Below are 26,130 nucleotides of genomic sequence, written 5' to 3' on the forward strand. Positions count from 1 at the left end.
CAGCAAAAGAGAGTCTAATGCTGTGGGAGATTGCAAACTTTTTTTTTTTTTAATCCTTGAGACTCCTCAGACTCTAAAAGAAATTTGGAAGATATATCTTCCAAGCATCTGGATGTCCAACAAAATGATTTGGGTGATATTGGCACTTGTTTGTAAACTGGCGTCTGAACCATTTATTCCCTAGGTGGGGAGGTGCTCTGCTTCCAAGAACTTTCCGAAAAGATATAATTTCTTCTTGACAATGCCCGCATAATTGATTTTCATTGAGAGTGTACTTGCAATGAACACAACAAACGTTCTTCAGCCTAGTGTAATTGCATCTTCAAAAGCATAGCACATTAATAAGACATTTGCACAAGCGCAAGGTGTTGCATTGTGGGAGGATGAATGCAAGGGAAGATTTATGGTTCACTAGACCAAGTGGACCCGTCTGGTCCAAACCTCTCCTGCACTGGTGCAGCACCCCCTCCTCCCCTCTCACCCCCCCCTCCCCTTCACTTAAAGCACACGGTATTGAGGGTTCAGTTTTGAGGTGGATAGAAAATTGGTTGGCGGACAGGAAGCAAAGAGTAGGAATAAACGGGTCCTTTTCGGAATGGCAGGCAGTGACTAATGGGGTACCGCAAGGCTCAGTGCTGGGACCCCAGTTATTTACAGTGTATATTAATGATTTGGACGAGGGAATTGAATGCAACATCTCTAAGTTTGCGGATGACACGAAGCTGGGTGGCAGTGTTAGCTGCGAGGAGGATGCTAGGAGGCTGCAGAGTGACTTGGATAGATTAGGCGAGTGGGCAAATGCATGGCAGATGCAATATAATTGGATAAATGTGAGGTTATCCACTTTGGCGGCAAGAACAGGAAAGCAGAGTATTACCTGAATGGTGACCGATTGGGAGAAGGGGAGATGCAACGTGACCTGGGTGTCATGGTGCACCAGTCATTGAAAGCAAGCATGCAGGTGCAGCAGGCAGTGAAGAAAGCGAATGGTATGTTGGCATTCATAGCAAGAGGATTTGAGTTTAGGAGCAGGGAGGTTCTGCTGCAGTTGTACAGGGCCTTGGTGAGACCGCACCTGGAGTATTGTGTGCAGTTTTGGTCTCCTAACCTGAGGAAAGACGTTCTTGCCTTAGAGGGAGTACAGAGAAGATTCACCAGATTAATCCCTGTGATGGCGGGACTTGCATATGAGGAAAGACTGGATAGACTGGGCTTGTACTCGCTGGAATTTAGAAGACTGAGGGGGATCTTATAGAAACATATAAAATTCTTAAGGGGTTGGAGAGGCTAGATGCGGGAAGATTGTTCCCGATGTTGGGGGAGTCCAGAACCAGGGGTCACAGCTTAAGGATAAGGGGGAAGTCTTTTAGGACCGAGATGAGAAAACATTTCTTCACACAGAGAGTGGTGAGTCTGTGGAATTCTCTGCCACAGAAGGTAGTTGAGGCCAGTTCATTGGCTATATTTAAGAGGGAGTTAGATGTGGCCCTTTTTGCTAAAGGGATCAGGGGGGATTGAGAGAAGGCAGGTACAGGCTACTGAGCTGGATGATCAGCCATGATCATATTGAATGGCGGTGCAGGCTCGAAGGGCCGAATGGCCTACTCCTGCACCTATTTTCTATGTTTCTATGTTTCACCCCTCCCTATCCCTCCTCTCTCCCCTTCACCCCTCCCCATCCCTCCTCTCTCTCCTTCCCCCTCCCTTCCTACCCCCTCTCCACCCCCTTCACCCCTTCCCCTCCCCTCTTGGGATTAATAAGGATGATATCAATGGCTTGCTTGAATCCCATGCTGAAGACCTACAAAATGATGACCTTATTGAACTGTAAAAGCAGCTGACAGAAGAGGGAAAAAACCCCACGAAGTTAAAACCCCAGAACCTGAGAAGAGATTTACAACAAATAAAATGGCAGCTGCTTTGAGGAGATTAAGATTTTTGCAATGCTTGAAGAACATTGCTTTTATCTAACTTGGTTTTTTTTTTCTTGATAAATTTTAAATGCTTCTATCAAGCTCCCCTTGATATTTAATATACTATTGAAAATAAAAAAAATTCAGTTCTCGTGTCACTCCACACTTACACTCAGTAATCCTTCGAAATACCCATAATAGGAATGCCTTCAAACTCCATATCGCTTGCAATAATGGCCAACATTCCATTCAGCTTGCTAAACATTTGCTGCATTTGTATGCTTTGCTTTTTTTCATGCATTTGCCTGCCCAGATCACTTTTTCCCTGCACGATTTTGTCATCTCACTATTTAAATAATGTAATTTTTCTTTCTTAAAGGTTTTAAAGTACCAACTTCACACATTTTTAAAGTACTAACTTCACACATTTCTTCATTAACTGGCAAAAGGATTTGAGGGAAGTTAAAGATTTTGTTTTACCTCAGGAATAGCAGGATTTCGAACAACATAATCCCAACTAATCCTGGACAAAGGAGTTAGCACCGCTTGCTGCAACTGGATTTATTTCCTAATCTATAGACCACAGTCAGTGAAGATAGGCGGCAAAATATGTTCCACATTATTTCTCAACACCAGTGCCCCACAAAGATGCATTCTCAGCCACTTACTACACCCCCAATGTATACACAACTCTGTTCTAACTCTATTTACAAGTTTGCAGTTGACATCACTGTAGTAGGCTGGTTCTCGAACAAGAAGATGGAGTACTGGAAGGTGATAGATAGCTTAGTAACATGGCATCAAGACCTGAAACAGGACAGATTTGGATAGGTGTATGGATAGAATGTTTGCAGGTTCATGTACAGGAAAGGTTTAGATGGATATGGGCCAAATGCTAGCCGGTCAGAATAGTGTCCATGGGGCATCTTGGTTGGCAAGATGGGCCAAAGATCCTTTTTCCGTGTTGTTTTATAATGGCTCTATCCCAACCTCTCCTAAAATGTCAGTAAGACAAAGAGACATCATCAAATTCAGGAAATGGGGTGGCGCACATGCCAAAAACAACATCAATGGCGCTGAAATGGAGATCACCGAGACCCTCAAATTCAGGAGTGTAAATTGCATCAAGTATTTGTCTTGGTCGAAACACATTGACACTAGGTCAAGATAGCACACTAATACCTCTACTTTCTCAGAAGCCCAAGAAAATTCAGCACGTCTTCAAAGAATTCTTACTAATTTCCACAGGTGCACAAAAGGATGCATTCTATAAGGGTTGTATCACAACTTGGTCTGGGTAAGAAATTGCTGAAAATTGTGGGTGTAGCCCAGCACGTACCACCAAATCAAGGAACAGCTTCTACCCTGCTGTTATCAGACTACTGAACTGATTTCTCATATTCAAGGGTGTTGTCCTAATCCCCAACCTACCTCCATGTATTTATTTATCTGCACTTTCCCTGTAGCTGCAATGCTGCACTCTGGTTATTTTTATATTTTGCACAGTTGTTGTACTGTTGTGCTTGTACTCGTGTATGTCATGATTTTCCATTGTATCTCGGTATACATTATAATAAACAAATACCAATACCAAGATTTAAAAGTATGGCGAAGGCAAAAACTTTATATTTAAACACAGACCTCATAACATTTGATTTGAAAAATTCAGAATTTTGATGCCCAAAATTCAGAATTTTACATCAAAATTCATAATATGGTGCATAATGCAACTTTTCAGCAAAAAAAAGTATGCACTCCAAATGCGCGTACACATTGCGCTACATTCACGTGTAAAAAACGACTATTATTTCCAACAGTCTGTAGTTCTTGAACTACATGTACAATGTCAGGCCTATCATGAGTAAATTCTACTATTATAGAAAGGTTATTGAACAACACATCCGTACACATCCCAATTCTCTTGGTATTGAATAAAACAACAATGGTCATAAAATGTATGACTAAGTTATGAAGAAAGAGTTTAATTTAAAAGACTGCACATACCTAATTTAATTGAAAACATACTTGCTCCAGTGGTCTTCAACAGCAAATCACAACGATCCATGTCCCCCCAACTCTACTCCCCCCCACCCCCCTCTCCCCCAACCATCCTCCCCTTTCCCCCCCAAATCCACTCCCCCACCCCTCCTCCCCTCCCACTCCCACTCTCCCCTTCCCTTCCTCCACCCCCCGACCCCCACTCCCTCCTTCCACTCCACTGCCCCCCCCCTCCACACAATCCCCTCTCAACATCAATGGGTCTCACGCTCCGCGGGGACAGCGGCGAGGCGAGGCAAGGCAAGGCGAAGCGAGCGCCGGGGCGGTGGCGAGCGGCGAGGCATGTGTTTTGCGGAAAAATGTGAGGCGAAATCAGAATGGCGGAATTGAAATAAGAAAGCGGAAACTTTCCACCAAATTCAGAAGGGTTGGGAGGTCTGTAAACAGTACGATATTTACATGGAATTGAAGACCTTTAGATCTGTATTATTTAGAAAGTAAAAGATTGGGGAGTGAACTTATTAAAACACATGATCCTAAGCAGGGCACGAGAGGTTAGATGTTAAGATGTTTCCACTAGCAGAAATGTCTTGAACAAGGATACATAATTGTATGATAATGGAGAAATCATGTAAAATGAGGTGTATAGGAATTTTTTCACATAGGATGATAAATATCTGTAATTCTCTTCTTCAGAGGGTTGTACAGCACTGATCACTGGAGGCATTAATGGGGTAGATAAAATTTTGGATTGTGAGCTATTTGAAAATGGCACAAATAAGGAGTTAAATTAGCCACAATCATATTGAATGCCAATGCAGACTTGATGGGGCAAGGTGAACTATCCCTGCCACTATTTTCTTGTCTTCTTTCTTCTATTTTCTTGTCTTCTTTGTGCCAAGTCTTGGAAGTCGCATAAAAGAGGAGGGGTTAACCAAAAGTTTCATACACTTCTAAATGCGCACTAAATTAAATCTATTGACAATTATCAAACTCTTGAAAGACTCGAATTATATTTTGAATGATTGAAAGAGAAGGTCATGGCTGGCTGCCAAATCAATCAAGGGCTAAAAAGCAAATTAAATTTACTCTTATTGACTTGACAAAAGTACTTACAACAAAATTTGGATCCTTAAATATCAAAGGCTTTACTGCAGGCTCTCCATGTCCTGGACTAGAATCGGCAGCCACGTTTTTATTTTCACCAATGGTATCCAGTACAATATTCTGCAGAAAAAAGGAAAATCTGATTTCAGTCATACAGCTTGGAAACAAGGCCATCGGCCAAACTTGCCAAGAAGCCACAAATACATTAATGCTACCTGCCTGTGTGTGGCCCATATCCCTCTAAACCTTTCATATCCATGTACCTGTCCAAATGTCTTTTAAATGGTGAATTACCTCCTCTGGCAGCTTGTTCCATATGCTCACCACCATCTGTGTGAAAAAGTCACCCTATTAAATCTTTCCCCATTCACCTTAAACCTATGTCCTCTGGTTCTTGATTCCCTTACTAAAAGACTCTGTGTACCTACAATATGTATTTCCCTCATGTTCTTATACACGTCTATAAGATCACCGCTCATCTTCCTGCGCTCAAGGAATAAAGTACTAGCCTGCCCAACCTCTCCCTGTGGCTCAGGCCCTCAAGTCCTGGCAACATCCTTGTAAATCTTCACTACACTTTCCAGCTTAACAACATCCTTCCTATAACGGGGCAACCAAAACTGAACACAATGCTCCAAATGCGTCCCCACCAACAGCAGTACAACTGACGCATAATATCCCAACTAATCATTGTTATACTTCAATCAAGAACGCATATTGCACTGTTCCCCAGGCGGCTCTAGGTCTCTCCGATCATTGTTTAGTTCACCTTATTCCGACCTACAGGCAGAAACTAAAATCTGCTAAGCCTGTGGTCAGAACAACAAAAAGGTGGACAAGCGAGGGCATTGAAAAACAACAGTCCAGCTTTGACTGCACTGATTGGAATGTGTTCAGGGAAGCAACCACAAGCCTCAATGAGTACACAGACACTGTGACATCGATGTCAGCTTTTGAGAGGACAGTTACATTCCCACTAAGACCTGGATCTGGTTCAACAACGAGAACCTCATTCACAGCAGAACTCAGACAGCCCCGACAGTCAAATGATGAGACCTACAGGAGCGGGGATGCAGGCCTACAAGAGCGGGGATGCAGACCTATAGACAATAAACAATAGGCTGACTAGCAGTCTGTCCGACTTTTTTTTGTTGAGTGTCGGTGTTGGGATGATTTTTATATATATTTTTTTGGTTGTGTATGTGTGGGAGGGGGTGGTGGTGTGTGGGGGGTAGGTGTGGGGAACTTTTCTCTTCCTCACGGCGCGGGGTGCGGCTCGGCTGCGGGGCCTAACATCCCCCGGTGCGGCTCGGCCGCTGGACTTTACATCCCGGTGCGGCTTGGCCGCTGGACTTTACATCCCGGTGCGGCTTGGCCGCTGGACTTTACTTCCCGGTGCGGCTTGGCCGCTGGACTTACATCGCCCGGTGCAGCTCGGCTGCGGGGCTTAACACCGCCCGGTGCAACTCGGCTGCGGGACTTAACACCGCCCGGTGCGGCTCGGCTGCGGGACTTTTCACCGCTGGTGCGGCTCGGCTGCGGGACTTAGCTGCGCAAGGCTTGGTCGCGGGCCTTTCATCGCCCGGTTCGGCCGCGAGACGTTTCAGCGCCCGGTGCGGGGACTGTGCGGGTCGGTCGGGGACGAGCTGTCTGTCCGTGGGCGTGGGGAAGAGAGGGGAAGTTTTGTTGCCTCCATCACAGCGAAGGGGTGTTTGGAGTCACTGTGATGGACGTTTGTGTTGGGGTTATGTGTCTTGTGTTCTTTTTTTTTCTATGACTGCTATGTAGTTTCGTTCGGTACTTCGGTGCCGAACGACAAATAAAGCTCTGTTATACTGTTATACTGTTATACTGTTATCAGTACCCCGTTACTGCCTTCTCCCCATACCCCCTGACTCCGCTATCATTTAGAGCTCTATCTAGCTCTCTCTTGAAAGCATCCAGAGAATTGGCCTCCACTGCCTTCTGAGGCTGAGAATTCCACAGATTTACAACTCTCTGAATGAAAATGTTTTTCCTCATCTCCGTTCTAATCTTAAACTGTGGCCCCTGGTTCTGGACTCCCCCAACATTGGGAACATGTTTCCTGCCTCTAACGTGTGCAACCCCTGAATAATCTTATATGTTTCGATAAGATCCCCTCTTATCCTTCTAAATTCCAATGTATACAAGCCTAGTCGCTCCAGTCTTTCAACATACGACAGTCCCGCCATTCCAGGAATTAACCTAGTGAACCTACGCTGCACTCCCTCATTAGCAAGAATGTTCTTCCTCAAACTTGGAGAGCAAAATTGCACATAGTACTCCAGGTGCGGTCTCACTAGGGCCCTGTACAACTGCAGAAGGACCTCTTTGCTCCTATACTCAACTCCTCTTGTCATAAAGGCCAACATGCCATTAGCTTTCTTCACTGGCTGCTGTACCTGCATGCTAACTTTAAGTGACTGATGAACAAGGACACCCAGATCTCTTTGTACTTCCCCATTTCCTAACTGGATAACCTCACATTTATCCACATTAAACTGCATCTGCCATGCATCTGCCCACTCACACAACCTGTCCAAGTCACCCTGCATCCTCATAGCATCCTCCTCACAGTTCACACTGCCATCCAGCTTTGTGTCATCCGCAAATTTGCTAATGAAATTTTTAATCCCTTCATCTAAGTCATTAATGTATATTGTAAATAGCTGCGGTCCCAGCACCGAGCCTTGCAGTACCCCATTAGTCACTGCCTGCCATTCTGAAAGGGACCCGTTAATCCCTACTCTTTGTTTCCTGTCTGCTAACCAATTTTCTATCCATGTCATTACCCTACCCCTAATACTATATGCTCTAATTTTCCCCACTAATCTCCTATGTGGGACCTCATCAAAGGCTTTCTGAAAGTCCAGGTACACTACATCCACTGGCTCTCCCTTGTCCATTTTCCTAGTTACAACCTCAAAAAATTCCATAAGATTAGCCAAGCATGATTTCCCCTTCGTAAATCTATGCCGACTCAGAACGATCCTGTTACTGCTATCCAAATGTTCTGCAATTTCTTCTTTTATAATTGATTCCAGCATCTTCCCCACAACTGATGTCAGGCTAATTTCCCGTTTTCTCTCTCCCTCCTTTCTTAAAAAGTGGGATAACATTAGCTACCCTCCAATCAACAGGAACTGATCCTGAATCTATAGAACATTGGAAAATGATCACCAATGCATCCACGATTTCTAGAGCCGCTTTCTTAAGTGCCCTGGGATGCAGACCAACAGGCCCTGGGGATTTATCAGCCTTCAGTTCCATCAGTCTACCCGACACCATTTCCTGCCTAATGTGAATTTTCTTTAGTTCCTCCGTTACCCTAGGACCTCTGTCCACTAGTACATCTGGGAGATTGTTTGTGTCTTCCTTAGTGAAGACAGATCCAAAGTATCTGTTCAACTCGTCTGCCATTTCCTTGTTCCCCATAATAAATTCACCTGTTTCTGTCTTCAAGGGACCCACATTTGTCTTAACTATTTTCTTCCTCTTCACATACCTAAAGAAGCTTTTACTATCCTCCTTTATATTCTTGGCTAGCTTACCTTCGTACCTCATCTTTTCACCTCATATTGCCTTTTTAGTTATCTTCTGTTGCTCTTTAAAAGAGTCCCAATCCTCTGGCTTCCCGCTCATCTTTGCTATGTTATACTTCTCTTTTATTTTTATACTGTCCTTGACTTCCCTTGTCAGCCACGGTCATCTCTTACTCCCCTTAGAATCTTTCTTCCTCTTTGGAATGAACTAATCCTGCAGCTTCTGTATTATTCCCAGAATTACCTGCCATTGTTGTTCCACCGTCTTCCCTGCTCGGGTCTCTTTCCAGTCAACTCTGGCCAGCTCCTCCCTCATGCCTGCAAAGCCCCCCTTGCTCAACTGCAATATTGACACTTCCGATTTTCCCTTCTCCCTCTCAAATTGTAGATTAAAACTGATCACATTATGATCATTACCTCCTTATGGTTCATTTACCTCGAGTTCCCTTATCAAATCTGGTTCATTACACAATACTAAATCCAGAATTGCCTTCTCCCTGGTTGGCTCCAGTACAAGCTGCTCTGAGAATCCATCTCGGAAGCACTCCACAAACTCCCTTCCTTGGGGTCCATTACCAAGGTGATTTTCCCAGTCTACCTGCATGTTGAAATCTCCCATAACCACTGTAGCATTACCTTTGCGACATGCCAATTTTAACTCTTGATTCAACTTGCACCCTATATCCAGGCTACTACAGGCAGACCTCTAAAGGTAGGCTAAGTACAAACTGAGAAGAGGAATCAGAGCTGCTAAGGAAAGGTACTCTGAGAAGTTGAGGAGTAGGTTCTCAGCTAATGACGCTTCTTTAGTTTGGAAGGGCTTGCAAGAAATCACCAGCTACAAGAGGAAACCCCCCCCCGCTCCTTGGACAATCGTCAGCTGACGAACGACCTGAGCGAGTTCTGCTGCAGGTCCGAGAAACAGAGACATAACCCTAGGGCCCCCTCCCGCCCCCACCACTTCATGCCTACTCACAGCCTGACTCCATTCTGCAAAGACTGGTCCCTCCCCCCCCCCCCCCACCCCTCTGCATTCACCACTTCCCACCCACTTACAGCATGACTCCATTCTGCAAAGACTGGGCCCTCGTCCACTACCCACCCTCTCCTTGCTGCCCAACATCAGTCTGGCCACTTCTCCATCTCCAACAATAGAAACTGAGGAGGTGGAGAGGCTATTCAGGAGACAGAAAAGCTGGAAATCTCCAGGACTAGACAATGTTTCCCCCTCTACCCTCAAGCTCTGTGCCAGGCAACTGTCTACACAGACATGTCTACACAGACAGAAAATATCTACACAGATATTTTCAACCAGTCCCTGCAAACCTGTACTGTCCCAGCCTGCTTCAATGTCTCCACTATTGTCCCTGTACCCAAAAAGTCAAGGATCACTGGTCTTAATGACTACAGGCCTGTCACACTGACCTCTGTAGTCATGAAGACCTTTGAAAGGTCTTTGTGCTGGTCCAGCTGAAAAACATCACAAACCCCCTGCTGGACCCTCTGCAGTTTGCTATTATACCGGGCCAATAGATTGATGGATGACGCAGTCAACCTAGGCCTGCACTTCATCCTCCAGCACCTAGAACACAAGGGGACATAGTATGCAAGGATTTTGTTTGTGGACTTTAGCTCTGCATTTAACACCATTGTGCCAGAGCTACTACACTCCAAACTCTCCCAGTTGACTGTGCCTGAACCCCTCTAGTCAGTGGATCATCAACTTCCTGACACTCAGGAAGCAGCATGTGAGGCTGGGAAGGCACATCTCGGACCCGCAGACCCTCAGCATAGGAGCTCCGCAAGGCTGCGTACTCTCCCCTCTCCTTTACTCTCTCTACACCATAGATAGAAGACTGCAACTCCACAGACTCCTGTGTCAAGCTTCTCAAGACTGATCCAGGATGGGGAGGAATCTGCCCTCGGAGGGGACGTGACACAGCTGGCGTCCTGGCGCCATCGCAAAAACCTGGAGCTCAATGCTCTTAAGACAGTGGAACTGATTATAGACTTTAGGAGAGCTCCCCCTCCCCCCTCTCACCATCAACAACACCACAGTCAGTTCTGTGGAGTTATTTAAGTTCCTTGGAACCATCATCTCCAAGAACCTTAAATGTGGCGACCATCGACTCCACAGTCAAAAAGGCCCAACAGCGGATGTACTTCCTGTGGCAGCTGAGGAAACACAATCTGCCACACACAGTGATGGTCCAATTCTATACTGCCATCGTTGAGTCCATCCTCACCTTCTCCATCATGGTCTAGTTTGGCTCAGCCACCAAGCACGACATCTGGAGGCTGCAACGAATCATTCGATCAGCTGCGAACAATCCTTCCCCCGCTCCTGTGCCGCCCCCCCCCCCATGACAACCTTTTTCTCCCACTATCCAACCCCTCTTCCCCCACCAAAAAAATCTCATCCCCTTCATTCAATATCCCTCCCTGTCTCTACATTTTACTCTTCTCTCCTCATCTGTATCCTCCCTCCCCAGCTTTATGTTTCACCGCCCTCTTTATCTTTATCTGATATCTTTACCTCTTTTTCATCTCTATCCTTTGTCACTCCACCCAGTTGCCAATCAACTCCCCACTCAGATCTACCAATTACTGCAGACTTTGTCTTGTGCCAACCTCCCTTTTACAGCTTTCTCTCCCCTACCCGTTGAGTTACTCCAGCAGTTTCTGGTTTGCTCAAGATTTCAGCACATTCGTCTCCACGGCTTACCCAAACTTAGGTCTAGTTTCTTGCTTATTCCCTATGTTCTCCAATGCCCCTATTTATCAAAAATGTGTCAGCCATAACCTTGGATTAAATGCACTTTACTTTCCATTATATTTTATTTATATAACTAATTGTAAGGCAAAAATCCTCCTATATTAGACAGGGCCACCAAAGATGCTAGTATTACAGCCCCTTCATCCAATATATTTTGCATATGATAGAAAACCAATAGGACAATTTCCAGAACACATAAGCAGAACAAAACATTATTCAAAGCAACATTTTTAATCCTTGTATTACAAATAATGTAAAGGCACAAAAATCGGAAATCTGATAGTAATACAAACAAACCTTGGATGAAGGGATTAAAAGTGCCATTAGCAAATTTGCAGATGATACAAAGCTGGGTGGTATTGTGAGCTGTGAGGAAGATGCTATGAGGTTGCAGGGTGACTTGGACAGGTTGTGTGAGTGGGCAGATGCATGGCAAATGCAGTTTAATGTGGATAAGTGTGAGGTTATCTACTTTGGTGGCAAGAATAAGGCGGCAGATTATTATCTGAATGGTGTCAAGTTAGGAAAAGGGGACGTACAACGAGATCTGGGTGTCCTAGTGCATCAGTCACTTAAAGTTAGCATGCAGGTACAGCAGCCAGTGAAGAAAGCGAATGGCATGTTGGCCTTTATGACAAGAGGAGTTGATATAGGAGCAAAGAGGTCCTTCTGCAGTTGTATAGGGCCCTAGTGAGACCGCACCTGGAGTACTGTGATCAGTTTTGGTCTCCAAATTTGAGGAAGGATATTCTTGCTATTGAGGGCGTGCAGCGTAGGTTTACTAGGTTAATTCCCGGAATGGCGGGACTGTCATATGTTGAAAGACTGGAGCGGCTAGGCTTGCATACACTGGGATTTAGGATGAGAGGGGATCTTATCGAAACCTATAAGATTATGAAGGGATTGGACACGTTAGAGGCAGGATACATGTTCCCAATGTTGGGGGAGTCCAGAACCAGGGGCCACAGTTTAAGAATAAGGGGTAGGCCATTTAGAACGGAGACGAGGAAAACCTTTTCAGTCAGAGAGTTGTAAATCTGTGGAATTCACTGCCTCAGAAGGCAGTGGAGGCCAATTCTCTGAATGCATGCAAGAGAACTAGATAGAGCTCTTAAGGATAGCAGAGTCAGGGGGTATGGGGAGAAGGTAGGAATGGGGTACTGATTGAGAATGATCAGCCATGATTACATTGAATGGTGGTGCTGGCTCGAAGGGCCGAATGGCCTACTCCTGCACCTATTGTCTATTGTCTAAACCTACTGAAAGTTTCCATAATGTCTACTTTTACTATTGAAATATATTATTTACCAAATAAATTATATTATACAAACAGAAATTTCTGTAAATATTTAGTAGGCTAGCCAGCACCTCCAGAAAGTAGACACAAGGGAATACTGACACTGCAATCTTGAGCAAAACATGAAGTGTTGGAGGAACTTCGCAGTTGTCTGAGGAGGAAATGGACAGAATACATTTCGGGTCAGGAGCTTTCTTCAGATGATCACTAGTAGTGAGAGGGATCACATTATGGGACAATGGCCTTTTCATCAAAACTCTATCCCTAACCTTTCCCATTTAAGGTTCTATCCACTCTAGTTTGCTTACCGTCACAACAGGTCTATAGCAGATGCCATCTCTCGAGCCCTAAATTCAACTCTGGAACACCTAGACAACATGGACTCCTACATTAGGCTCCTATTTAATGACTATAGTTCTGTCCTCAACATCATAATCCTATCCAAACTCCTGGACCTAGGAAACAGCACCCCATCTGCCACTGGATCCTCAACTTTCTGACCCACAGACCTCAATCAGCGAGAATAGGTGACACCTCCTCCACAATAATTCTCAACACCTGTACCCTGTAAGTCTACGTTCTCAGTCCCCTTGTATACTCCATTTGAACTCATGACTGTACAGCCAAATTCAGCTCCAATTTCATCTGCAAGTTTGTAAGCAATACCATTGTGATGAGCCAAATCACAAACAATGACAATACGGAGTACAGGAAGGAGATGGACAACTTAAGGCAGAACACTACTATTAAAGTACAGAAACTTGAAAGTGTGCACCACCAGACTGAGGAACAACTTCTTCCTCTCCATTATTAGGCTTCTGAACGGTCCTTCCATAAGCTAGGGTACTGTTCAATTCACCTCCACCCCATCATGGACATTGGGACTTTGTCTAAGGAACTGATGCACTACAGTGCTGAAAAATATATTCTGCAATCTGTACCGTCGTCTTTTTTCTATCTATCGTAGTTGAGTTTGAACTGATTGTATCTATATGGTATATCGGATCTACTTGGATTGCATTAAAAAACATAGCTTTTCATTGTACCTCGGTACATGTGACAATAATAAACCTAGACGATAATAAACCTAAAGACTTCATTGCTAATTTTCTCTTCAGTTCCGATGTAAGGCCATTAAATTGATACATGAACTATTTCCATCTCTATAGGTTTTGCCTGATCTGCTGACCGCAGCCCGAGTTTTCTACGTTTAATTGAGGCTTTCCAGCATCCACGGCGAAGTTAGGACGATCAGCTGCAATTTGCAGATAGACATGCCTGTCCGGGCCCTATCGCAAGATCGACCCCAAACACTCGCTGAAATTACCTGCCCCAGTTTCTTCTTTTTCGCGGTTGCATTCCCACTGTTTCCCGGGCTTGTTGGTCTTTTCTTATTACGAACCTTGGAAGGAGTGGATGCTGCGACCGGTACAGGCGACGACGAAGAGGAGGAGGAGGAGCAGGAGGCCGCCGCCATTCTTTTCCCGTCACCGTGAAACCAGGGAAACGCCACCGGTCCCTCCTTGCATCACACGGAACGCTGTGAGCATGCGCGGTGAGAGCTTGTCGGATCTGGAGGGCGTAACTGCGACGCGATTGTGCAATTTTAGTCGAAAATTATAGATGCAACGAAACGAAAATAGAGTTTAAAAAATATATATATATTTGCGATTACATAACGGGAAAGGTAACCTGACAATAGGTAGAAGCTTTATTATCAAAATCTTTCATAATTTTAACTATTTCAACGTCAGTCCTGGTATGCCCTGTTTCCATTTTTAATCAAGCAAATCTGTTCGGTCATTAACTTATGATTGAAAGTCAAACAGGTCATTAACTTGTCAGCGAATTACTTTTTTGATTTCCGTTCTATTTTTTGCTTGTGCTTTTTAAAAAACGAACCAAAAGCCATTTAAAGTTTTTTCTACATGTCCGATTCAGGCACATTATACATCAATTAAGAACACTTTTTTGGTTACAGGCACCTTGCATTACTTCTTTAGTTTGTGCCAGGGCTGTCCTGTTTGTGGCAGTATATTGCCATATACATGGTTAGATGTGTGAATGTATACCCAGCATTAAATGTTCATGTTCTCTATAGCAGCCAAATACATAGAAAATGACAATGAACAGCGTTTTACTCCTCAAAAGAATAGCTCTAACTATCCAAATTAATCCTCGAACAACCGGCAAACAAAAAGTATTGTGCAATAGAGAGATGAAACTTCGCCAGCTCTGCCTAATGACGTGGAACGCGCCGCTGCAGATTCATTTCCGGGTGGCGCCGCTTGTGTTTTCCCTGACGGGTGGAGTGGAGTGGAGCGCGGCCCGGGCCGGCGCGGACTGTAACGGTAACGGCTTCTGCACGGGGCCGGCGGCGCATCACAAAGGAGCGCACGGCTTAACTCAACCGACGCCATTCGGCACGCGACGGCCCGGCCGGGCTGGGCTGCGAACGGAGCGGGGGGGAGCGGGCACGACTCATGACACGGCGCTGATCAGCCCGACGGCGGAATGGTGTGTGCCCGCACTCCTCGCACCATTTCTCTGTGCCGAGCTCATTCTCCTCCGAGAGTAATCTCCAAGCGGAGTGATCCGAAGTACCTGGCTGACCTGCTCCTCCTGCCACGGACATTGCCATCGGACAGATCCCTCGCTGGCCTCTGAAAGACGAAGGCAAGCGCGCTGCTCGTCGACTTGGAGGGGATTGGGTCTTGGCCGCTGTGAACTCTGTTGTGCGGAGTGAGGTCTCAGACTCAGTGAATATGTGTCGTTAAAGAAGGAGCGGAGAAGTCAGTTTCCTCCAACCCACACCCACCAGGACGGTAAGTGTCAGACGGGGCCGGGCTACACCACGGTTTTCACCTGAATACTGTTGTTGGAAACAACTGCGGGATGTTTGAACCCCTTAAAAAGTCGATTGGATTTGCTGTGTGACCAACAACTTGTGTCCTGCCTTTGGCTTTGAAATTGGATACATGAAGTAACGATTTTTTTTCCTGCGCGCGGTGAATGATCTGGAGCAAAATCTTTAAAGCTTACAAGATAACGCGATTTGATGTTGGCTCACCCACACACACACTATCCGACCCGACCCTCTTTCCTCGGCTCCACTTCATCATTATCCAGCAGGCTACAAATTTAGCAATGGATTTCAACATCTGATGGTGTTATAGTGTGGAGGAGATTTCATATTTCCAACATCGTTTCCGGGTTTTAACTAATATTTTCAGGCTTGGTTTGCCTCTCGAAACTTCAACACCCCCTTGATCCAATTATGGGTTGGTGTTAGAATAAACGTGTTGTAGCGGTGTTCCTGAATGTTATGTCTAGTTTTATTACCCTGTACCATTTTGTGGGGTGGGGGTTTAACAAGTGTGTACAATACTCTATAAATGTAAGACTGCTAAATAGTAATGGAGAGTGTTACCCTATGACGTAGATATCCGGGATGAAGGAGTTTAATTCTTGAGGATTTGCTGTTCTCTCTATCCCAACTTTATTTTTGGTGCATCGTGAGATAAAATGATTTTTACACACGTGGTGCTGATACAATATAACTCCGGTGTGATATTTATATAAATGTTTTATTTCTGGAAAAAATAAGGCAGAGTCGTTATCAGTTTTGAGGACTTGGAAAATTCCTGTAACACGAATGATTTGGAAAATTGCCACTAGGGATGATTGACTACTTATGCATGGCAATTGATGCTGTACTTCAGTGAACTTTTAATGTGTTCTTGCTGAATTTTATTCAGTTACGAAATTTCAGTTACGAAATTGGATTAGAAATATACATTTGGGAGCTGATGTTACCATTCTGCAGTTGGTAACGTGGTATGGAATTAACACTAATGAATAGGAAGGAACTGCAGATGCTGGTTTACACCAAAGATGGACACAAAATGCTGGAGTAACTCAGCAGGTCAGGCAGCATCTCTGGAGAAAAGGAATAGATGACATGTCAGGTCGAGACCCTTCTTGTTTGTTTCAGAAATAGGATGTAAAGCACAGAACAGAAAGAACTCTACGAGAGACTACATTAATGGAAAAAATATATAACTAAATACTTTATTTAAAGTTGCTTAGTCCTTTAACTCTTTATGGGATTCTATAATTGCAATTTAAAAAAAAAACTTTACTAGCATTTTAATTCAGACTCTGATTGAATTATGATATCAATAGCTAAAACCGGTTTACCAAGGTAATTGCTATTTTAATTGAGAATGACCAGGCTGCAATATTTTAACGAATGTTTGATAAACCTTCTCACAGAAGCTAAACCATTATAGTTATATATTCACACAAAGTAAAGAGTATGCAAATTGACGGGTGGGTATAATGATTTTCAATATGTCATAGCTTCCACTAACTTTATGTAGATTTTATCAATAAAGCTGTTCAAAATTGAGGAGTGGCAGATTTTAGTCATCAATTACAAAGTAGCCAGTGAAGTTCTGAAACACGTATCAAACATGTGATCAATTCCCCGTCTGAAGAAGGGTCTCGACCCGAAACGTCACCCATTCCTTCTTTCCAGAGATGCTGCCTGTTACTCCAGCTTCTTGTGTCTATCTTCTGCTATTGTAGATTGTATATTTCAGTTCTGTTACATTGGTCTGTTGCAAAAATAATTGTTCAGTGGTTACAAAGTACTGTAGTCAGTGAAGTATTTAAACGTATCAAAATCAGTCATTGAGATCAATTCTACTACCCACAATAGGTTTGCAAGTACAGGTTGAATTTTCAAAATATGCTTGGAGACTATTTGAAAAATGCCTCCTTTGGAAGTGCAGAATCTTTGGTGTTACTCTTGTTTTTGGAATTATGTTGAACATTTCTGAACAGGTATTGGATGATTCAAAATTTAGGCTTTGCTTCTTGATGTTTCTATGGCAACCATGGAAGAGGTTTGGACATTCCATTTTGTACATTCATTATTATTGCCTATAAATGTATAAATGCCAGTTTCAGCTTTAACAATAAAGACCTTGATACTTGAGAAGTTTCAAGAAATATTGCAAGTTTATTTTGTAGCATATCATTTTCTTGAAGAAAATGGTTTTGTTTTGTTTAATTTACATGCCATCAAAATGCTTTCCACTTTATCACCTCACCCAGACTACTCTGATAACAGCCCTTCACCAGGAAAAGCAAGGGCTTCAGGCATGTATTAAAAGATAATGAAACATAACAGTTCCAATAAGGTTTGAAATGAAATTAATTGAATAATGCAGCAGAGAATATCCATGGTATATATATTTTTTTAAATTTGAGATTATTAAACAATATTTGCTATAAAACAACTGTAGATAAGACAAATTAAGAATAATTGTGGAACATTTCAACATCCCAATCTAAGGAATTACATTTGAAGTGTAGTTACTGTTATTGTTAAATTGTAATCAAGCACCCATGGATTTCCTTTAAAAGCCCTAAATACAACTTCAATCAAACATTGTATTGGGGTGATTAGAATATGTTTGAGATAAACAACTGAGGCTTTTCTGGAATTAATTTCAACCATTCCATAAAGCTAAGGTGAGGTGACTTAAGATGAGAGTAGACTTCTCATGAAGTATATTAAGCTCTAGGCCAAATTATCTCTTTTGTTACTGTATATTTCATGGAATTCACCAAATCCATATTCTTCATTCAACCCACAGTTGACCAATATCTATCTTCTCTCCTCTACTTTTGGTGTCAGCTTTTGGTTATCAATGTTAAATCGGCTACTTTCCACAAGTAGAAAAGTTGTGATGCTCTGGGATTCTCAGAGAAGGGGGAAAAAAGGTGATTTACTGATACGTGGTGGTAATTGCAGAAATATTTGCTACACATGCTAAGTCACCCTGATCATAGAAATGTGTGGATTTTGAGGGGGGGGTTTGAGGACTAATTATATCCCACTTTTTAAGAAAGGAGGGAGAGAGAAAACAGGAAATTATAGACCAGTTAGTCTGACATCAGTGGTGGGGAAGATGCTGGAATCAATTATAAAAGACGAATTTGCGGAGCATTTGGATAGCAGTAACCGGATCATTCCGAGTCAATATTGATTTACGAAGGGGAAATCATGCTTGACTAATCGTCTAGAATTTTTTGAGGATGTAACTAGGAAAATGGACTGGGGAGAGCCGGTGGATGTAGTGTACCTTGACTTTCAGAAAGTCTTCGACAAGGTCCCACATAGGAGATTAGTGGGCAAAATTAGAGCACATGGTATTGGGGGTAGGGTACTGAAATGGATAGAAAATTGGTTGGCAGACAGAAAGCAAAGAGTGGGGATAAATGGGTCCCTTTCAGAATGGCAGGCAGTGACTAGTGGGGTACTGCAAGGCTCGGTGCTGGGACCGCAGCTATTTACAATATACATTAATGACTTGGATGAAGCAACATTAGCAAATTTGCAGATGACACAAAGCTGGGTGGTAGTGTGAACTGTGAGGAAGATGCTATGAGGTTGTAGGGTGACTTGGACAGGTTGTGTGAGTGGGCGGATGCATGGCAGATGCAGTTTAATGTGGATAAATGTGAGGTTATCCACTTTGGTGGTAAGAATAGGAAGGCAGATTATTATCTGAATGGTGTCAAGTTAGGAAAAGGGGACGTACAACGAGATCTGGGTGTCCTAGTGCATCAGTCACTGAAAGGAAGCATGCAGGTACAGCAGGCAGTGAAGAAAGCCAATGGAATGTTGGCCTTCATAACAAGGGGAGTCGAGTATAGGAGCCCACCGGGTCCGCGTTACCCAGCGATCCCCGCACACTAACACTATCCTACACCCACTAGGGACAATTTTTACATTTGCTCAGCCAATTAACCTACATACCTGTACGTCTTTGGAGTGTGGGAGGAAACCGAAGATCTCGGAGAAAACCTCCGCAGGTCACGGGGAGAACGTACAAACTCCATACAGACGGCGCCCGTAGTCAGGATCGAACCTGAGTCTCTGGCGCTGCATTCGCTGTAAGGCAGCAACTCTACCGCTGCTCCACCATGTCGCCACTGTGCACTTGCTATTGAAGGAGTGCAGCGTAGGATCACGAGGTTAATTCCTGGAATGGCGGGACTGTCGTATGTTGAAAGACTGGAGCGACTGGGCTTGTATATTCTGGAATTTAGGATGAGAGGGGATCTTATTGAAACATATAAGATTATTAAGGGATTGGACACACTAGAGGCAGGAAACATGTTCCCGATGTTGGGGGAGTCCCGAACCAGGGGCCACAGTTTAAGAATAAGGGGTAGGCCATTTAGAATGGAGATGAGGAAGTACTTTTTCACTCAGAGTTTTGAAGCTGTGGAATTCTCTGCTTCAGAAGCCAGTGGAGGCCAATTCTCTGGATGCTTTCAAGAGAGAGTTAGATCGAGCTCTTAATGATAGCAGAGTCAGGGGATATGGGGAGAAGGCAGGAACGGGGTACTGATTGTGCATGATCGCGGTGAATGGTGGTGCTGGCTCTAAGGGCCGAATGGCCTACTGCTGCACCTATTCTATATGAACATTTCTGGTATTTGTTCATTTAAATATTGGATTTACGTTGAGTTAGCACTTTTCTTGATTTTCCAAGGTCAGAAAGATGTAGTAAAATATTTCTAATTGGACACTGAGTTTAGAAAGAGGGTGGGAAAGGGCCCCACAAGTTTAAAGGAAGAATGGGATAAGGGTATGGTTTGCTTTAAAAGGAGTCTGGGGACAGAACCAAGTGAGCCCAGCTGCCAAAGCATTGTAGTCTCTGAATAATATGGCAGTCGGATATAGGATTATTGGAGGTTTACTACATATTATTGGAAAGATATCCTTCTTGAACTGGCCAACTTGATTTCAGTATCCATACATTTGATAATTTTGTGGGAGATTGTTGAATGCCAGTCAGTTATTCCATTTCTTTAATTGTAGTGTTAATGCTGTTATTTTTGCCACTATGTCAACCACAATCTTTTCAAATAAAGAACAATGTTTCAAATAAAGATATTGTGACCTCAAAACATAACTTGTAAAATCCAGGGTATTGCATCCCCTTTTGGGAACTCCTAATTTGGGGAAACATCCAAAATGATCTAATTTTTATGATGGAAAAATAAATGTCCGTTTAATTTCATATCCCATTTTTTGTTGCATGTGAGATTTTGGAAATATGAACAAATTTAAAAGTACAAACATAGAAGAAGTATTGAAAAATAATTGTAAATTTTTACTGAGCAGAATCTTATCAGATGCATTCTCCCAACATCACCTTAATTTTTACTCCTTCTCAAGGTACCCAGAATATAGACAAAAGCCAAACCTTACAGTAATGACCTATAAATACACCAGGGGAAGCTATTTGGCTCACTGACCCGTGGAACAGAATTTTAATTTTTTTCCCTCTCCTCATGTACCTCCTATTTTAAATGTTTTTTCTAATACTAAGCTTGTGTTCCATTCTAATGACCTTCTTGTTGCTAATTGAAAAAAATGTTAGATTCTAAAGAAGCATCTCAATCACTGCAAAAGTTCCATATAATGAAATACAGATCATTAGTCCACAGTATAAAAGGCAACATCACTTTTCCCAGTCCTTTTGCTCTGCAGTATTCTTGGAACCATGAGAACCGCGCCGGCAAAATGGAGACAGAACATTACTTCCCTATCAAATCATTACTTCTCCCTCTTGTTTTTTTAATATTATAAAAGAATATCCCGGCTTTGAAATAGAAAATGAACTCTTTGACTTCGATGTGCTAATAGTGTTTATTTTGCAAATCCAGCTGTGGCTTTTAGATTCCTGTAAGCAAAGTAGATGGATCCTAGGTCCCTTGTATTGTTTTAATGAAGACCGGATGGCAGTTTAAGATCCATGAAATTTAGATCTTTAATGAGGTCAGATTTTGGAAATGAAAGCAGAAATTAACTGCAGACCTACAATATCCACCATCTATGCCATTTCATTAATGATCACCGTTCACCAATTTCTGTTATTTATGGCTAGGAAGTTGTAATTAAAGTGAAAAATTATGCACTTATGAAATAAAAGCTAAACCAATATCTTTAGTGGGGTTAAAATACTATTTTGAATATATATCCTCTAGAACTGAGAAAATTCTGATTTAGTTTCATTATTGCTATTGATTGGAATGCACTGATCATTAATTCTAAATAGTTGTTGATATTTTTACCCAGTGACTTTAGGTGAAATCACAATGCCATTAGTTTTAATATCATTATGGAGAAGGTCAAATCTGGACCAAGGGTTGAGATTTTGGATTGGAGAAAGGCTAATTTTGAGGAGATGAGAAAGGATTTATAAGGAGTGAAATGGAAATTTTTGTTTTATGAAAAGGATATAATAGAGAAATGGAGGATATTTAAAGGTGAAATTTTGAGAGTACAGAGTCTTTATGTCCCTGTTCGGTGGAAAGGAAAGAATAATAATTTGAAAGAGCCGTGGTTTTCCAGGGAAATTGGACACTCGGTTCGGAAAAAGAGGGAGATATACAATAAATACAAGCGGCAGGGAGTAAATGAGGTTCTTGAGGAATATAAAGAATGTAAAAGGAATCTTAAGAAGGAAATTAGAAAAGCGAAAAAAAGATATGAGGCTGCTTTGGCAAGTAATGTAAAAGTAAACCCCAAGGGGTTCTACAGATATGTCAATAGCAAAAGGATAGTGAGGGATAAAATTGGTCCATTAGAGAGTCAGAGTGGTCAGCTATGTGCTGAGCCGGAAGAAATGGGGGAGATATTAAACAATTTCTTTTCTTCGGTATTTACCGAGGAGAAGGATATTGAATTATGTGAGGTAAGCGAAACAAGTAGAGTAGTGATGGAAATTAGGAGGATTAAAGAAGAGGAGGTACGGACACTTTTGAAAAATATAAAAGTGGATAAGTCTCCAGGTCCTGATAGGATATTCCCTAGGACATTGAGGGAAGTTAGTGCAGAAATAGCAGGGGCTATGACGGAAATATTTCAAACGTCATTAGAAACGGGGATGGTGCCGGAAGATTGGCGCATTGCGCATGTTGTGCCCTTGTTTAAAAAAGGTTCTAAAAGTAAACCTAGCAATTATAGACCTATTAGTTTGACATCTGTGGTGGGAAAATTAATGGAAAAGATACTTAGGGACAATATATATAATTATTTGGATAATCAAGGCCTGATTAGAAACAGTCAACATGGATTTGTGCCTGGAAGGTCATGTTTGACTAATCTTCTTGAATTTTTTGAAGAGGTTACCAGGGAAATTGATAAGGGCAAGGCTGTGGATGTTGTCTATATGGACTTCAGTAAGGCATTTGACAAGGTTCCACATGGAAGGTTGATTAAGAAGGTTAAATCGTTGGGTATTAATAGTGAGGTTGCAAGATGGATTCAACAATGGCTGAATGGGAGATACCAGAGGGTAACGGTTGACAATTGTATGTCAGGTTGGAGGCCAGTGTCTAGTGGAGTACCCCAAGGATCTGTGTTGGGTCCACTGTTGTTTGTCATTTACATTAATGATCTGGATGATGGTGTGGCAAATTGGATTAGTAAATATGCAGATGATACTAAGATAGGTGGAGTAGTTGATAGTGAGGTAGATTTTCAAAGTCTACAGAGAGACTTGGGCCTTTTGGAAGGGTGGGCTGAAAGATGGCAGATGGAGTTTAATGCTGATAAGTGTGAGGTGCTGCATTTTGGTAGGACAAATCAAAATAGGACGTACAAGGTAAATGGTAGGGAATTGAGGAATGCAGTGGAACAGAGGGATCTGGGAATAACTGTGCATTGTTCCCTGAAGGTGGAATCTCATGTGGATAGGGTGGTGAAGAAGGCGTTTGGTATGCTTGCCTTTATAAATCAGAGCATCGAGTATAGAAGTTGGGATGTAATGTTAAAATTGTACAGGGCATTGGTGAGGCCGAATCTGGAGTATGGTGTGCAGTTCTGGTCGCCAAATTATAGGAAGGTGGTCGACAAAATGGAGAGGGTACAGAGGAGATTTACTAGAATGTTGCCTGGGTTTCAGCACTTAAGCTACAGAGAGAGGTTGAACAGGTTGGGTCTTTATTCTTTGGAACGTAGAAGGTTGAGGGGGGACTTGATAGAGGTTTTTAAAATTTTGAGAGGGACGGACAGAGTTGACGTGGGTAGGCTTTTCCCTTTGAGAGTGGGGAAGATTCCAACAAGGGGACATAGCTTCAGAATTGAGGGACAAAGGTTTAGGGGTAACATGAGGGGGAACTTCTTTACTCAGAGGGTGGTGGCTGTATGGAATGGGCTTCCGGTGGAAGTGGTGGAGGCTGGCTCAATTTTATTATTTAAGAGTAAATTGGATAGGTATATGGATAGGAGGGGATTAGAGGGTTATGGTCTGAGTGCAGGTAGATGAGACTAGGTCAAGGAGAATGGTCGGCGTGGACTGGTAGGGCCGGACAGGCCTGTTTCCATGCTGTAGTTGTTATATGTTATATGTTATATGTTATGAAATATGGGGGAGATCTTTGATACCCAGAATTGTTGGTTATCTGCTGCTGGGCCACATTTTATTTTGCTCCAAAGTGTCCTGGTGCAGTTTTCTTCCGGAAATCTGGCTCCTAGCATTTTGATAATTTGGTAATTCATCGAGGACCGTTCCAGTGCAAGCAGCCTGCTGTGTACACAATGGCTTTGACAGCTAGTGAGGTCACATCCTTATCACGAGCTATCAAGGCTGTCAGTGCTGTCAAGGTTTTTCTTAATGTCTATTATATTGATGAACATCCAGTAACTTGGAACCTTGTTTTTTTTGGGGGGGGAGGAAGGAAAGGGAGGGGAGAAATACTTCGCATTTACAACATGTAATGACCACAGAAAATGTCCACATTCAACATTCGCTCAAAATGACAAACAAAAAAGTTCAATAATAGAAATCTCTGCATCTTTCTTCTGGTAGCCACTTTTCCCCAGTCATGTGAGCTTGTGCTAGGATGAGACTAAGTAAATAATATTTTAATGAAAAATTACTACTTTAAGAATTTTTTTGAATGAATTGTTTAAATTTAAACTGTAATTATTCTTCCAAAGTCAAGCCACTCATTGTGATATTTTTGTCTCATCAGGTGCTGTGGTGGTGCTGTCCAGCTGGTTGTCAACTCGAATTTAATTCTGCACTATCTGAATTAGGACCATGAGAAGGTTTGCGTATTGTAAGGTGGTTTTGGCCACCTCTTTGGTATGGGTGCTACTGGATATGTTCCTACTCCTTTACTTCAGTGAATGTAACAAGTGTGAACAGAAAAAAGAACATGGTCTACCTGCTCGTGAAGGTAAGAAAGACCCCATTCAAATTGTGCAGTTTTCTTTAAGGTAACATGCTCGGACATATTACGTCAGAAGAAATTAAGTCAGAATAAAATTGCATATGGTGTGAACAGTGGAACTATCAGAATGACTAGACTGGAGGAAAGGTGGAGAGAGAGGGAATGCAGCGGTTACTTGAAATGAGAGAAATCAATATTCATACCGCTGGGTTGTAAGTCGCCCAAGCGAAATATGAGGAGCTGTTTCTCCAATTTGCGTGTGGCCTCACTCTGACAGTGGAAGAGGCCCAGGACAAGATGGTCAGAATGGGAAAGGGAGTTAAGGTATCAAAGGTCTTTTATTGTCAGATGTAACATAAGGTACAATGATATGCGAATTACCATACAGGCATATAAATAAAAAAGCAACAAGACACACAAATACATTAAAGGCAACATAAACATCCACCACAGCGGATTCCCCACATTCCTCACTGTGATGGAAGGCAAAAAAGTCCAATCCTCTTCCTCTTTAAAATGCCTGACAACCGGGAGGTTGCGTAGGCCAAGACGGACTGAGCAACGATGTTCAGTGAAACGATCACCCAGTCTGTGCTTGAAACAGTATGCAGATTGTCCAAGTGACATTCTTTTTATTGTCTAAGTGACATTCCACAAATCCCCTGCTGGACCCCCTGCAATTTGCATATCGGGCCAATAGATCGGTGGATGACGCAGCCAATCTAGGTCTGCACTTCATCCTCCAGCACCTAGACCACAAGGGGACCTATGCCAGGATTCTGTTTGTGGACTTTAGCTCTGCTTTTAACACCATTGTGCCAGAGCTACTACACTACAAACTCTCCCAGCTGACTGTGGCTGAATCCCTCTGTCGGTGGATCATCAACTTCCTGACGGACAGGAAGCAGCATGTGAGGCTGGGAAAGCACATCTCGGACCCGCAGACCCTCAGCATAGCAGCTCCACAAGGCTGCATACTCTCCCCTCTCCTTTACTCTCTCTACACCAATGACTGCATCTCCACAGACTCCTCTGTCAAGCTCCTCAAGTTTACGGATGACACTACCCTGATTGGACTGATCCAGGATGGGGAGGAATCTGCCTAAAGAGGGGAAGTGACACAGCTGGCGTCCTGGTGCCATCACAACAACCTGGAGCTCAATGCTCTCAAGACAGTGGAACTAATTGTAGTGATCCCCCCTCCCC

At 43.0% G+C, this 26,130-nt stretch overlaps 2 protein-coding genes across 8 annotated transcripts in view; one reads left to right on the forward strand and one right to left on the reverse strand.

The window, feature by feature from the left end:
* Positions 1 to 14,708, reverse strand: part of ino80c (INO80 complex subunit C) — a 72,043-nt gene extending 57,335 nt beyond the window's left edge. For 2 of the 7 annotated variants that reach the window (XR_013548730.1, XR_013548729.1), the window contains exons 1-2: positions 13,982 to 14,611; positions 5,028 to 5,138 (exon numbers count right to left, since the gene is read on the reverse strand). Coding sequence is in view for 5 of the 7 variants with exons in the window: in XM_078418982.1 (XP_078275108.1) it covers positions 5,028 to 5,138; positions 13,982 to 14,131 (261 nt within the window). In the remaining 2 variants the exon portion in view is untranslated. Of the gene's footprint in view, positions 1 to 5,027; positions 5,139 to 13,981; positions 14,617 to 14,639 lie in introns of those variants that run through there. The other 5 variants (XM_078418982.1, XM_078418991.1, XM_078419001.1 and 2 more) reach the window with 5 other exon arrangements.
* A 218-nt stretch (positions 14,709 to 14,926) lies between these two features.
* Positions 14,927 to 26,130, forward strand: part of galnt1 (UDP-N-acetyl-alpha-D-galactosamine:polypeptide N-acetylgalactosaminyltransferase 1) — an 83,760-nt gene continuing 72,556 nt past the window's right edge. Inside the window, exons 1-2 of the mRNA XM_078419031.1 lie at positions 14,927 to 15,479; positions 24,724 to 24,930. Coding sequence (XP_078275157.1) covers positions 24,792 to 24,930 — 139 coding nt within the window. The 5' untranslated portion in view covers positions 14,927 to 15,479; positions 24,724 to 24,791. The remainder of the gene's footprint in view (positions 15,480 to 24,723; positions 24,931 to 26,130) is intronic.

The sequence above is a fragment of the Rhinoraja longicauda genome, chromosome 2 (genome assembly GCF_053455715.1).
Source record: "Rhinoraja longicauda isolate Sanriku21f chromosome 2, sRhiLon1.1, whole genome shotgun sequence".
Lineage (NCBI taxonomy): Eukaryota > Metazoa > Chordata > Chondrichthyes > Rajiformes > Arhynchobatidae > Rhinoraja > Rhinoraja longicauda.